The following is a 14,515-nucleotide window of genomic DNA, read 5'->3' on the forward strand; positions in this document are numbered from 1 at the left end:
TGTATGTTATGGCAAAAATAATACATATGCAGTATATCTCTCAAATATATACACACAGAAAAATACCTGGTGATGTGCCAAAAATGCACTCAGTTCCTATTTTCTTGTTGTTGGCAACAGCACATCCTATTTTTGTGGACTCAGTGGTATTAGCTCTGCCCAAGTGTATTCTGTTAACCTACTGAATCTCTTCCCACTGCCCTCATCTGCACAACATAGGAACAAATGTTTCTGTAGTGAAGACAGAAACTGGTAATAACACCACACTGGAAGGTAGCACAGGACACAGGACAACTCTCATCAACGGGCATTTGTCACACAGATACTGTATAACAAAACATGGTTTATTTCAAAGGCTATGGCTGGCTATTTAGCAGGATTCGGCTGAGAGTTGAATTGTCTATAAGAAGGCTGAATGTACCAAGTTGATCGAGCAAATAACTTGGGTACAACCAGACTGTCGGATTTTACTTGCAATTATTGTTAGCGGCTGCTATAGCAACTAGCAATAATCACTGTCTTCTCCTGATGGGGATGAGTTCCCCTGCCCCCGTGGTTGCAGGAAAGAAATTTGCACCATCTATGGCCTTCCTAAAAGGTAGCAAATTAGAAATGTTTATTGTTAGAAGTAACATACACTTTGCATTTCGGCCAGTACTTTTTTTTCATTTCAGGTTTAGTTATTTATTACTCAGTAACTTTTCCCTTTTTATCTAACATTTTTGCATATATGTTACAGATTTATATCAACAATGAAAGAGTATACCCTGCAATCAACAAAAACGGTATAACTATTACATCCTCAGGCATTTTTATGGTAGTGGAGATACCGGAACTTGGAGCATACATCTCCTTCAATGTTCTTAGTTTCACTGTCAGGTTGCCAATCAGCAAGTTTTCAGGCAATACTGAAGGTCATTGTGGTAAGTCTCCAAAATGTTGTATTTGTTCTGTTTGTTCTGCATTATATAAATGGTCATACTAATAAATGCACCCAATTTCAATAGGAAAGTGTTCTAACAGTCAAGCAGATGATTGCATTTTGCCTAACGGGCAGCAGGCTTCATCATGTACTGAGATGGCAGGACATTGGGGAGTACCTAATCAAGACTCGTCATCATGCAGTTCCATCACCACTAGTGCCCCCACTGTTAGTAAACAGCCAACATTATCTTACTCTCCCCTCCCATCCACATACTTCTCCTCTCACTCGTCCAGTATACCTCAAACTCTACCAACTGTAGTTCCATCAACGGAAGTGTCTCTACTTCCATCAACATTTTCCACTAAGGTCCAGACAACAGAAGAACCCTGCAACACCCCTGAAGTCTGCAAGGTTATTCTGAGCAGGTGAGCTTTTTTTTACTTTAGGAATAACTGAAGTCTTGTAAAGATTTGGGTAAAATTGAAGATATGAGGGAACCATGCAATCAATGAAGACACATTATAACAGTGTCATTAAAGCCGCATAACTTATTGTAGTTGACTTTGAAGATTGTGCCACACTGCTTTACACTAAAGCCATTAACTTTTGGAATTTTCAATAGTGTCTTCAAGGAATGCCATAAAGTTGTACCACCAGAGCCATTCTTTCAAGCTTGTGTTAGTGATGGCTGCACCAAAACAGAAGGTGAGGTTTTGTGCGCCAGTTTACAAAGCTATGCTAGGCTTTGTGGAATTGAAGGTGTCTGCATCGACTGGAGAGATAGCACTAATGGCGCATGCCGTAAGTATAAATTCCGTCATAAGAACCAGTTATGCTTTGCATTTAAATTGCTAGTTACTTGCATATTACACAGATAAAGATAACTTCTTTATCTTTGTACAGCCAAGAACTGTTCCTCACACCTCGTATATAAGCCATGTGGGCCTTCCGTAGAATCCACCTGTAACTCTAAGTAAGTGTATTTTTTGTTGATTTTTTTATCTTTGTTGGGATTTTGTTTTTTTGCTCTAACTTCTGTTTTCAATTTTAGGTACAATCATGAATTTTGTAACAAGACCCAAGATTTCTTGGAAGGATGCTACTGTCCTGAGGGCACTACTAAATTCAACACCATATCAGACAAATGTGTAACCAGTTGCGGTATGTAATTTTCCATCTAGTTCAAGTATTCAGGATCTAATTGACTGCTCTGCATAGTTATAAATATACTCTCTGTTCATGCAGGATGTACTGGCCCAGATGGAATGCCTAGAGAGGTAAGGAATATAATAGTTATATAATTGGAAACAAATATGTGGCAAATAAGACTGTGAAGAATGTTAATTTACTTGCAGCCGGGAGAAACATGGGAAAGCAACTGTAAGACTTGTATCTGTGATAATGCAACAATGAGTGTGCGGTGTGCAGCAAAATCCTGTCCAATGTCTACTCCTGCATCCTGTACTGAAGAAGGATCTATGCCGGTTTCTGTACTCGACTCTTCTAACCCCTGCTGTCATATCACAGAATGCCGTAAGTACAGTGGTCGTTGTAAATTCAAATCATAGTGAAAATGTACCAGTAGACAGACTATTAAAGCATTTACATATTCTTAACTAACATTAAAAGTACTTTCATACAAGTCCCCAATCACCTCTCTAGCTGCTTGTAGGGTAAAGTAATTATATCTCAAAGAACCTAAAAGTTTACAGCAAAGACTCTAAAGTCAGTTTCAGTGAGTTTAGAACGATCTGCTATAATATAAAAAACAAACATCTGCTGTTTGTTTTACATTAGGAAGGTTGGCAGGCTGCCAAGATCTGCTCTCCATTAAAGTATATGTAAATCCTTGCTTTGTAAAACAATCCATTCAGTTTAAAATCAAAATCAAAGGCATTGTATATGCATATACAATATGCAATGTATAAACAATGTATTATGTATACATATGAAAAATATTATACTTACAGTTTTCCCCCTTTTATTATAAGTGAACACATAACCTCTGTTCTCAGCTGTATAAGGAGCTCAAATAGCTGGGGAAAGAGAAACAGCAGAACACCAATCTTCTCAGTAAATGGCTGTGCAGAGAGGTCATGTCAGCAGAAGTGTGATCATTGGAGGAGAGTAGGCTGAGTTCTAGCGCAGCTAGAAAACTGACCAGGGTGCTCTCATGCCTAGTGTGGTAAATTATTAATAGGAAAGTAAAGGGACTGGCAGGAACACCAGGGATTTCACACAAAGGAAGTAATGCAAAGAGAACAGGATATTTTTCATACAAGTACATGGTACAGCAGGCACATATCAGAAATATAAAATGTTGGGGTTACATATTCTCATTCTAGGGATGAGTGAATATGCATTGATTCAGTTTTTGCAAATCTTGCTCAAAGGTCACACACTTTGAGACGAACGCCATTAAAGTTTATAGAGGGAGGAATCTTGTTATTCGATTCCACCCATTTTTAGGGCTAATAAGCAAGAAAGCTATTTTCAAATACAATGCACAGTAAGCTGGGCACTGCCATGGGGTACGTACCGATGACAAAATGAAAGAATAAGAATAAAATGTTGGTTTGCCTACAAAGGTCTAACAGGAGCTCAGCAATATGGCTGATGTGTGCCCCCCTTCTCAACAGAAGGGTTGGGTTACCCATTTTGTTTTTAAATTATTGACTTAATGACTTGATATTGATAACTCAGCTGACCAGGTAAAAGGCTATAAACTGCATTATAAATTGCTCCCTATTTCTGATTACAAACCTTTCAGCAGAAAGTGCGGGATTTGAGAACCCAAACTTCATTCCTACTCTTCCTATAAAAAACTGATATCAGTTTGCACTTTGAAAATGAATATATGAGGTCTTGTTTTAAAGTGTTTTTTAGAAATATGGACAGATAAATTCAAATGGCAGATCCCTATCACAGGTAGCCTGAATAAACTTCCCCTTTCTCCATTACAATGTATATAGAGTGAATGATCAGTTGTTTTTCTTCCTGCTAACAGGTTGCAACATCAGTCTGTGTTCTGATGTAAAAGCAGATTGTGAGCCTGGCTATGAAGCTGTGCTGCAGATGAATGCAGGAGGTTGCTGCCCAGTCTACGAATGTGGTAAGTGATTGTCTCCTTTCTCAATATTGAGTTTCCAGTATTATGAAAATAGTCTGTTTAATTGATATTATATGTTCAGTCATTACCTAATCGTGCCCCCAAATCTCCCACTCTAGAGCATTCCCCGGCATCATGTGTTTCCTCCACCATGTTCCTATAGGGAGAAACAGTTTTCACTATTCAGTGTGGCTGGTAAAATTCCTAAAGAGGCTGCTGCTTGGAGGTCACTTTATGTAGGCATGGCCCTAAAACTACATCTACACTCAGTGAGTTTGATCTACTAAAGGCAAATAGACTGTTCACTTTGCAAGGGAAGTTACACTTTAATTAGAGCTTAGTGAATGAAATTCATCTCAGGTGGCTTCCATACAAGCAAAGATGGTGTTTCTTTTCATTTTCCTTGCACGTGAGTGAATATTCTTTACAATGTGACATGTCACCACATTCACTAAGGTCTTGGAAAATTCTCATGCAAAGCAAAATTTTACTTGCAAAGTGAACATACTATTTACCTTTAGAAAATCAACACCAGTGTGCGAACTGGATCTTTGGAGTCCAGGCAACAGCATTATTTTGTTGGATAAGAAGACAATGGGGGTTATTTACTAAAGGCATCTCCACTTTGCACTGCAAGGGCACTTGGAAGTAAAGTTGCTGTAGATCCGAGAGGGACATGCAAGAAAAATAAAAAACAGCATTTTAGCTTTGGATAATACAATCAGCAGAGCTTCCACTCATTTCAGATCTACCCCTTAGATTTACAGCGACTGCACTTCCAGTGTACTTGCAGTGCAAAGTGGATTTGCCTTTTGTAAATAACCCCCCAATGTATGCAAATAGAGTGACAGGGCATGGGGATAGGTGGAGCTCTGTCGTTCAGCAGGCAGGAATGACAACCAGTGGAGGCTGGTGCTGGAGGATTTTTGGGGGAGGGTGCAGATGGGCCCCTCCATGTCCACACTCACCCTATGAGCAGAGCCCTGCAGTGGCCATGACTCCCTTGGTGCCTTGCACAGCAGCTTCTGTATTGACCTGGTCTTCTTTCTGAGGTTCTGGGTCTTTGGCCTTCTGTCCTGATTGGTAGGGGCAAGAACCCGGAAGCTGATGGCGAGTGTTGATTAGCTGTTATCACAGGGTGGGAGTTGCTCTGCGCCTGGAGGACAACATGAAACAGGCCAACTGGGGCCTCAGGCTCCAGTTACATGCTTGTGAGGGGTTGACTGACCCTGGTCTAGACCTGTTGGTCTGGCACCATGCACAGTGCATGGCCACACACATGGAGTGAGGATTGTGTGGGCTGGGGGGGAAGCATCCCTTGTGGACCGGCCTCCACTGATGCCACACTGGATAGTAATTTAAAGGCACACTGGAATATTGTCAGATGCACAGTTATTTCTTTCTTCTTGCTGCAGTTTAAGGGATAAAGCATAGGTTTACCTGTATTGGATAGCTGTACTGAATATGTTTTGTTCCCTAACATGTACATTGATTTTGTTTATTTCTCCACAGTTCCAAAAGATGTCTGTGTTCATAATGGAACAGAGTACCAGGTAACAACAACTGTAACCCATCTCCTCTGTACCAGCCTTTGTTGCTTATATTGCTTTCTTTAGATGTACTTTGATAAATTATTTTTACTTTATTATGTTTTATCATGTTTTAGCCAGGTGGAATTGTTCCTTCTTCAAACCCCTGTGAAATGTGCATGTGTGATGGCACAATGAATATGACTTCAGAAATGCACAATATAAACTGCACTCCAGTTTTGTGTAGCACCAAATGTGCAGAGGTAAGTCTCAGAAATATAACATACCCAAGATCCTCCCTGGAAGCTACATTTTTAAGTGACACTCCCTGTGTTGTATCCCCTAGGGCTTTACTTACCAAGAAGTTCCTGGACAATGTTGTGGAACCTGTGTACAGACTCAGTGTATCATGGATCTTCCTGATAACTCCACGCATCTGCTTAATGTAAGCGCTGTAGTTTTTAGGCTATGCAAAACTTTTTAGATCTACTGAGGATTTTTTTGCCTACACATCTGTTTGTGTTTTTCTTAGCCTGGAGAAACCTGGTCACATCCTGGAGATAACTGTACTGAGTATGAATGTGTGAAAAAGAAAGGAAAATTATTGCTTGTGGCATCCAAAAGATCATGTCCAAAGATCAACCTGGATGACTGTGTACCGGTAAGTATTGAAACAGTGACAGCTTGAGCACATTTGATGTATTACCAATGCAGACTATTCACTTACCAAAGTGAGGCTGTGTTTACTTCAATTATCCATTCATGTGCAACCAACATTTTTTTTATTTCCCTTGCACTTGATTGAGCATTAAAAGTGAACACAGCTTTATCTTTCTTTAGTAAGCTAAGTGATCATTCATTTTCTTAAGTGCACAACCTCTACTCCTTAAAGTGGGGTGCCCCCTAAAATAAAAAAATTAAAAGTCAGCAGCTACAAATACTGCAGCTGCTGACTTTTAATAATCGGACACTTACCTGTCCCAGGGTCCAGCGATGCGGGGGAACGAAGCCCCCCCTCATTCCCCACTCCGCTCGCAGCGCTGGCATTCTTACTGTGGGCACCCGGCAGTGATACGCCGCAAAGTCATCTGGGACACGTGACAGGTCCCAGATGACTGTGCGGCGCGAGGGGAAGTGATGTCACCAACCTGGGCAAGGAAGAAGGCAGACTACGAGGGACCCCCTAGCAACAGGCATTTAGAGGTGAGTAAACATTTTTTTTTTCCAATTATTATTTTTTTTTATGAATTTTCTGCAATAGTAAATATATAAGTAAATTGATCCCATTAACATGAAGTAAACCTTCAGCTAATTATCATTCAATTAACAGTCACAAAAGTAAGGCTGGCCATACATTATACAACTTTCTTTTAGATTTCCTTTAGATTTACCAAAACCATATAATATGAGGTCAAACCTAAACGTTTTCAATTGGTATGCAAGCAGGCTGGCCCTTGCACCACATAGCTAAAGGTAAATCTATAGGAAAATTTAATAAGAAAATTGTATAATGCATGGCCAGCTTTACTTCTCTATTCAGTTTTAACATAACTGATAATTATCTAGCCCAGAGGTCTCAAACTGGCAGCCCTTCAGCTGTTACAAAACGACAAGTCCCATCATGCCTCAGCCTGTGGGATTCATGCTTGTAACTGTCAGCCTTGCAATGCCTCATGGGACTTGTAGTTTTGCAACAGCTGGATGGCCACCAGTTTGAGACCCCTGATCTAGCCCATTGCCTATGTTTTTTGCAGAATGATCTTGTATCCAGTCACTATTCAGTTCTTTATATATTTTGCCATTGAGTTTTGTAAATTTACAGATTATTTATTACATACAATAAATAATTTTGATTCATTCCATTACCATCTACTCTTTTATATATATATTCTTGATGGGTGAATATGTCCCATGGAAACATTGTGTTTTCCCGACAGGGAGCCACCCCTGCCAGGAGAACATAGTGATTATTGCTGGCAGCTATAGCCATTGGCAGTAATTGCATGTAAGAATCCAACATGCTGGTTGTTCCCAAGTCGATCAATTGATTGACTTGGGTACAATCAGCCTGCCCGTAGATGGTTTGAATTGTGGCTTGTCCCTGCTGAACTGGCTGAGATTTGACCATCTATGAACAGCTTTAGTGAGGATGGAAAGATGTATATGTATATTGCTAGCCTAAAAATAAACACAGTTATGATTCATAAGCTCCAATACTACTATCATATCTCTCTTTTCAGGGAACAATTGGGAAAGACAGTAAAGGATGTTGCCTAACTTGTAAGTATTTTATCTGGCTCTATTCAACGTTAAGGTTTTTCAAGAGATATATTTTATCAATGCTTTATAAAATGCTATAAACACATTTGTAAACAGATAACACACAAATCATAAAAATAAAAGAATTTGTTGTTTTTAGTTATTTTTTATGAACAAACTCATTTGAAATTATTTGAATGTCAACAAATAATGTATTGCTGGTGTATCAACTATTTCTTTAAAATGTCAGACAGGAAAAACACACGGAAAGGATCGTCATAACAATAAATTTCACTGTTATTTCATCCAGGTATCCAAGAAACAACCAAGTGTCAGAGTGTAAAAACTGAGGAGATCATCCTTCAGAATGGCTGCAAGTCTCTGAAGCCTGTAAAGATGTCCTATTGCAAAGGGGGGTGTGAAAGCTACTCCAGGTATGTCGATTGCTAATGACTAGTAGGATACTGCTGTGTAGCACACTGTATAGTTAAAATATAATTAAAGGCAAAACTTTTTTTAGTTTTGGATTGAGTGGAGAGGAATTAGAACTCCTGTCAGCTGTTATTGCTGTCTGTGCCCCCGTTAGAGAGATTCACCCTCTCTATTTGTCCTGTTTACCCTTATCACAAGTAAAGAAAATGCCAAATTTTGTGTTTTTCCCAGAACAGGAAGAGTGGGGATATCTTCCAATGGGGACACTAGTTCTGGTGACCTAGATGACAACCAGGAATTCCCTCATACGAGAAATTCACTAGAGGAAATTTCTCTCACTTTATGTTTTGGCTATGGGTCAGAAAGTGAAGAGCAATCTCCTCAATGGGAAACAGATGGCAAAAGTAAACCTGACAGGGGTTATAGCCCTCCCTAAAGCCTGGTACACATTAACAGTTCTTTCATCATGCAACTCAGCTGTACTAGTACAGCGATCTCCCCCACTGAGCTGTTGTGTTCTGACAGGGGGACGCCTCCCCCCGCCAGAGTACTCCACCATTGGCTGAGAGTGCTAATCCGCTGCCGGTCAGCTGACTTCTGTTGAACAGACCAACATACACATGGGCCGAATGTCGGCTGTTTCTTTTTGAACCGGTAAAGTCGGCCCGTGTATAACCGGCTTTACTCTATCAAATAAGAAGAAAAAAAAAGTTTAATTTTAATTTAAGCTCAATCACCAGGCCCTTGCTTATTTACCATGTTTAAAATAAATAGCAAATTGGGTTCATTTACAAAGAAAATTGGCAACACAATCACATATAAATCAGGTTGTCTCTCATTTCGAAACATGCCACATTTTCTGAGTATTTGGAACCCCTTCAGCTGCAATACTTGGCAGAAAACTGCGACAGGTATGCAAAGTTTTGAAACAGAGTAATCACTTGAGATGACGCAGATTTTCACACAAGTGATCAGGGGCAGGTTTCATTGTATTGAAGTGCTACTGTAGAGTAACACATGGATAAATTATTAATCATGCTTTCTAATTATAATGAAACTACCCCATATTCTGTCTTACTGCTCCTGTTTAGCAATTTTTTGCTGTGCAATGGAATTGGTAAACGTCCCCTGATTGTTTTTATGCACTTATAAACAGTACTGCCTATATGTACATTTTTGCCAATGGTTTTTGTTATTTTCTTCCTATGTTAAAAATACTGAGGCTCCAGCTGTTTTTGTTTATGTGGTTCATGCTCCACTCCCTATGAGATGCTTGAACCCTCTGTTAACCCTGTTTATTGCTTAAAAATCACCCTATCTTCAAAAATATATGAAATATATGCCTGCCTGAGCTTTCTTTTGTTTCTGTTTTTATGACAGTTGCATCTTAGTCTGAGTTATGTATAAATTGTATGCTTTTATTTAGGGAATCACTGAGGCCAAATTAAAATATTACTTACCGTATATCTGTACATGAGCTGATTACATTAAAGCATGGGTGAACCCCAAAAGCATACATGTAATATATTTCAGCCTATGATTCTTTAGATGTAATGCTTGCATTTGTTTTTACCTTTTCAGTCTAAGAACAATTGCAGCAAGTACACATCCTGTGAGATTAAAGGAAAGCACAAAGTGCTGTATCTTTATTTTGTAAGCTACTAGTCCCATTAATCCACCAAATAATGGAGATGAACAAAGACAGACATGTTTGAAGTTCAGTCTGTGGGACTACCATGGCTGCCTATATTGATACAGTGGAGAAATAATGCATAATAATGGCATTAAAATCAATGGCGCTTTAAATTTGATTGTCTTGTACGTGCTCGAAGGTCTGCCTAATCATATGACCATTGTGATTGGCTCCTGATCTTTATTATAAACTGAGAGCTGTCTTTGACAGTTCAGTTTCTAAGCTGGGAGCAGGCAGTGAGCACCCAGTTGTGCCAGGCGAGCACAGTGGGTACCCAGTTAAGTCACATTTGGTTTAATGACTGGACAACACTTGTTTAATTGCATTTTTTGTACATCGACTGAAAACCATGAGAATGAATGAATGCTAAATACCTATTTTGTTTATCTTCAGGTACTCAGCAAAATCCAAATCTATTGAGCACAAATGCAGTTGCTGTCGGGAGACAAAAACAGAAATAGTAACCATTAAATTAAGCTGTCCGAACGGTAATATAATCAACTACAGCTTTGTTGATATCAAGAATTGTTCCTGTGCTGTTTGCAGTAAAGAAAAAGAAGATGGAGAAGCTTCTTATGTGACAAACTCTATACCTCAAACCACTGTAAAAGTAAAGAAGGCTACAAAGCTGGCCAAGGACAGCAAAAGTCAACAATCAGAGAGCAAAGAATCAGAATCAGAGTCTATTGAAAACAAAGAGCCTGACACTAGCTCAGAGGAGACAATTAAATCTAAGCCAATATCACAGCCAGGTGGGAAACAAGTAACAAAGCAAGTCCCACAGAGCACAAAGAAAAGTCCAAATACATCAAAGAAATCCACAGAAATGTTGAAGGAAAGCAACATGCCAGGAATTGGAAAATAAGTAATATGTAAAAAAAAAAAATGTATCTTTTATTTGTGGAATTAATACTTGATCACCTAATCAAAATTTCCAGTTAAGGTTAGAGGAATGGCATTGCATTTTTGTACTCTCTGAAAATATTCTTAGCTTAGAAAAGGAAATGCGTCAACCACATCTAAGGACTGATAAGCTGCAATATATTACTTTTTGTTCTTGGGTTTAGTTATCCTTTGAATATATAACCAATGTAATTAAACCTTATGACTAAATTTATTGTACCTAAATTATGGCCTGCTGGGTGAGATTCCTTTGTGAACAATAATGTCTGTACTCAAAATGTTGTAATTTATATTTATAACGTTGATTAATAAACTTATTTTGAGCAAGTTAGCCTATTGTTTTTTTTTATGAAGGTCAGGTGTAATTTGAACTTATAATATGACTGTTCTTAGGAGCCCCTTGAATACTTTCTCTTGCTTTATCTCTTCAGCTGGGTAATTTCCACAGCCAGGCACACACTTAGGCTCATTTCTTGAATAATCAGTCTAGGGGTTTTGGCTGTTTTTGATGTTTTATTTGAGAACTTGGACAGGGAAGGGTAGATAGTGGGATACTCCAGATTCAACGGATTACAGGGTGGACAACTGCTTCAACTTGACTGTGAAATTCCTATTTGCAGCAACATGAACTCTTGAGCAATTTCTCTATGAGAAGGACAAACTATTGCTCTTCAGGACACTAGCCAGTATCCCTTTCTGCTGTACCCAGTAGGTGACTTTCCTAGAACAGAGGGGTAGCCTACATTGGTACAAAGAGAGAAAACAATAATTGTCACACTAGGTACTCCAAGGGCAGAAGCAAAAGCAACAACACCTCTATTGGGGAGTTTAAAGTGTATAAGACCATTCACAATAGCAGAAATATATTCAAAAGTTGTGAATGTATGTGAAAAAAGGGGGCAATGGATGTTAAACTCAGAGGGACAATGGGGAACACTATTGGTCCAGGTTCCAGGTAAAAAGACAGTGGGAGAAGATAATGATTAAAATGAAATGTTCAAAACAAAGTCCATAAGTCCTGGGTGGTGGCCACAGGGAATGGGATGAGGGTTTTGAGCTTACACTGGAGAGGTAGCATACTGAAGAGCAGAAGAGACTCTGGGATGAAAGCATAGCAGAACAGAATAGCAGTGCCAATCTGAGTGTAGCAATTTTGAAAACAAATGTATTCTAAAAGTAATGCACTGACTTAGAGGTGGTTAAAAACAGGCACATCTAATAAGAACAGCAGATGAGTTCCAGGGGTCCAGATCAGTATCCATGATACCTCTTTCCAGCATGCATGGGATGCCTGGAATTGGCTAGGCTGGCACCAAGTGGCGGCTGGTGCTAATTTTTTTTGGGAGGGGGGGGGGGGCGGCAAACAGTGTGCCCTTAGTGGATGGGCCGTCCCCGATGGCACCCATATTCATGCCACTGATCTGCATGAGTCACTCTTGTTCACCCAGCAATTTCCAAAACTGTATGGATACAGCTGAGTAAATGCAAATCCAATAACACTTTTTAAACACACAGGACTTCCTGGCTGCACCAATTCAATATCCTTGTTAGGCAGGTAAATTACTATGTTTTACCTTGATTTCCTGTTAAGCAGGTGGTAAAACTATGCTAACTATATACATCCTAGCAACCTACCTAGGAGGGTGCTAATATGCATTGTTAAGATTAGGAATATAAGCATTCATTGGGTATAAGCATTCATAAGCAATTTATTTGTTATTTGATAAAAAGTGAATGACACCAGCTGAGTAAATGACAATACAGATCCACTTCCAAATGTAACTATCAATTAGCAAAAGAGGGAAAGGAACCAACCAAGGGGAAGAGCCTCCTATTTGTTCATATAGGCCTTTAAGGGGTGTATATTGTCAGAGAGGCAACAAAGTAAAATTATTATATTAAAATCAAGTTAGCATTATCATAAATTAATAAAAGCATAAATCTGGTCAAGTAATGACCACATAGACTTTAACAGTGTCACAATTTCTTATGATTTCAGATTTTTAGTTCCAACGCAATTCGCAGACTTGATCTGCTTCCTCCTTTGATATCCATCTAAAGAGTCATCATTTTCTAACAAAATAATTTGAATTTCACAGTTCCAATGTTAACATAATTTGTATATAAGCCAAACAAAGCAGACTAAAAAAACACACATATGCTCACCAACTGTACATTGGGAATAGTCAATTGCTGCAGCTCAAGGATGGAAAGAGGAACACCACAGTTCCACTTCTGTCAAAAAAAGCAAAACTCGGTTTTGCTTAGCCACTTCAGCCCTGGGAGGTTTTACCCCCTTAATAACCAGGACATTTTTTGCGATTTGGCACTGCGTCACTTTAACTGACAATTGCGCAGTCATGCAACATTGTACCCAAACAGAATGTATATCCTTTTTTTCCCACTAATAGAGATTTTTTTTGGTGGTATTTGATCACCTCTGCATTTTTTATTTTTTGTGCTAAAAACAAAAAAAGACAGACTATTTTGAAAAAAAATATATTTTTTTGTTTACATTTTGCTATAATAAATATCCCCAAAAAATATATAAAAAAAAATGTCTTCATCAGTTTAGGCCAATATGTATTCTTCTACATATTTTTGGTAAAAAAAATGCAATAAGCATATATTGATTGGTTTGCGCAAATGTTATAGCGTCTATAAAATAGGGGATGGATTTATGTCATTTTTATTATTGTTTTATGTTTTTACTGGTAATGGCGGAGTTCTGAGATTTTTAGTGGGACTGCAACATTGCGGCAGACAAATCTGACTCCAAGTGACACTTTTTGGGGAACAGTGACATTATTAAGTTGATCAGTGCTATAAAAATGCACTAATCGTTGTATAAATGACACTGGCAGGGAAGAGATTAACACTAGGGGGCAATCAAGGGGTTAACTGTGTTCCCTGGGTGTGTTCTAATTGTATGGATGGATACGCCTTATTTACATTCTGTCTCTGTGTACCACAATCGATGGTGGACATCCAGTCCGCGGGGCCCACAGCACGCATGGGTGCCGCCAGCGACGTGTGCATGCCCGCAGTTTAACATGCACTGACCGACGTACGGGTACGTTGATTTGTGCAGGAGAGCCGACCTGCTGCAGTATATATACTGTTGCCAGTCGGTAAATGATTAAATAAATAAAGACGTTATATAACGATTAACGCTGTGTTTGTGGTGCATGTTCAAACCTTAATACCATAAATAATAACATATTCGATTTTTCACTCGAGGAGTATATAATACGTTTGGAAATTGTTGAAAAATGCTCAAATAATGCATTACATTTTAACTAAGCCCATTCGATTTTAGTCGACTAAATACGACTAAAACAAAAAAAAGTTGCAGATGACTAAAATGGGACTAAAACTAAAATAGCATTTTAGTCAAAAGACTAAGACTAAAACTAAATTGAAATTTACTGCCAAAATTAACACTACAGGTACCTAATGTCTGAGGATACTTGTTGGCAGGTGCAGTTAGTTTGTCTGCCACTAGATGGTACTGTTCCGATTATACTAAGGTAAGGGGCAACATGTAAATAGGTATTAGCTCCCCTTTTAGATCATCAGTGTCAGTGGGGAAAACATGCCACTGCATCACTGGTGCCAGTCTGAGGAAGACAGCTAATGTGGATAAGGGAGGGAAGGGGAGGTGG

General features: G+C 38.9%; 1 protein-coding gene across 1 annotated transcript in view; it reads left to right on the top strand.

Moving 5' to 3' along the window:
* Positions 1–11,181, top strand: part of LOC143926064 (uncharacterized) — a 96,597-nt gene extending 85,416 nt beyond the window's left edge. Inside the window, exons 40-54 of the mRNA XM_077450223.1 lie at positions 740–923; positions 1,008–1,350; positions 1,548–1,726; positions 1,829–1,898; positions 1,977–2,086; positions 2,171–2,202; positions 2,281–2,458; positions 3,933–4,037; positions 5,547–5,587; positions 5,701–5,826; positions 5,910–6,008; positions 6,096–6,224; positions 7,804–7,843; positions 8,133–8,256; positions 10,341–11,181. Coding sequence (XP_077306349.1) covers positions 740–923; positions 1,008–1,350; positions 1,548–1,726; positions 1,829–1,898; positions 1,977–2,086; positions 2,171–2,202; positions 2,281–2,458; positions 3,933–4,037; positions 5,547–5,587; positions 5,701–5,826; positions 5,910–6,008; positions 6,096–6,224; positions 7,804–7,843; positions 8,133–8,256; positions 10,341–10,812 — 2,232 coding nt within the window. The 3' untranslated portion in view covers positions 10,813–11,181. The remainder of the gene's footprint in view (positions 1–739; positions 924–1,007; positions 1,351–1,547; positions 1,727–1,828; positions 1,899–1,976; positions 2,087–2,170; positions 2,203–2,280; positions 2,459–3,932; positions 4,038–5,546; positions 5,588–5,700; positions 5,827–5,909; positions 6,009–6,095; positions 6,225–7,803; positions 7,844–8,132; positions 8,257–10,340) is intronic.
* The last annotated feature ends 3,334 nt before the right edge of the window (positions 11,182–14,515 follow it).

Source organism: Lithobates pipiens, unplaced genomic scaffold (assembly GCF_037356315.1).
Source record: "Lithobates pipiens isolate NorthernLeopardFrog02 unplaced genomic scaffold, aLitPip1_a1.2 Scaffold_10, whole genome shotgun sequence".
Classification (NCBI taxonomy): Eukaryota; Metazoa; Chordata; class Amphibia; order Anura; family Ranidae; genus Lithobates; species Lithobates pipiens.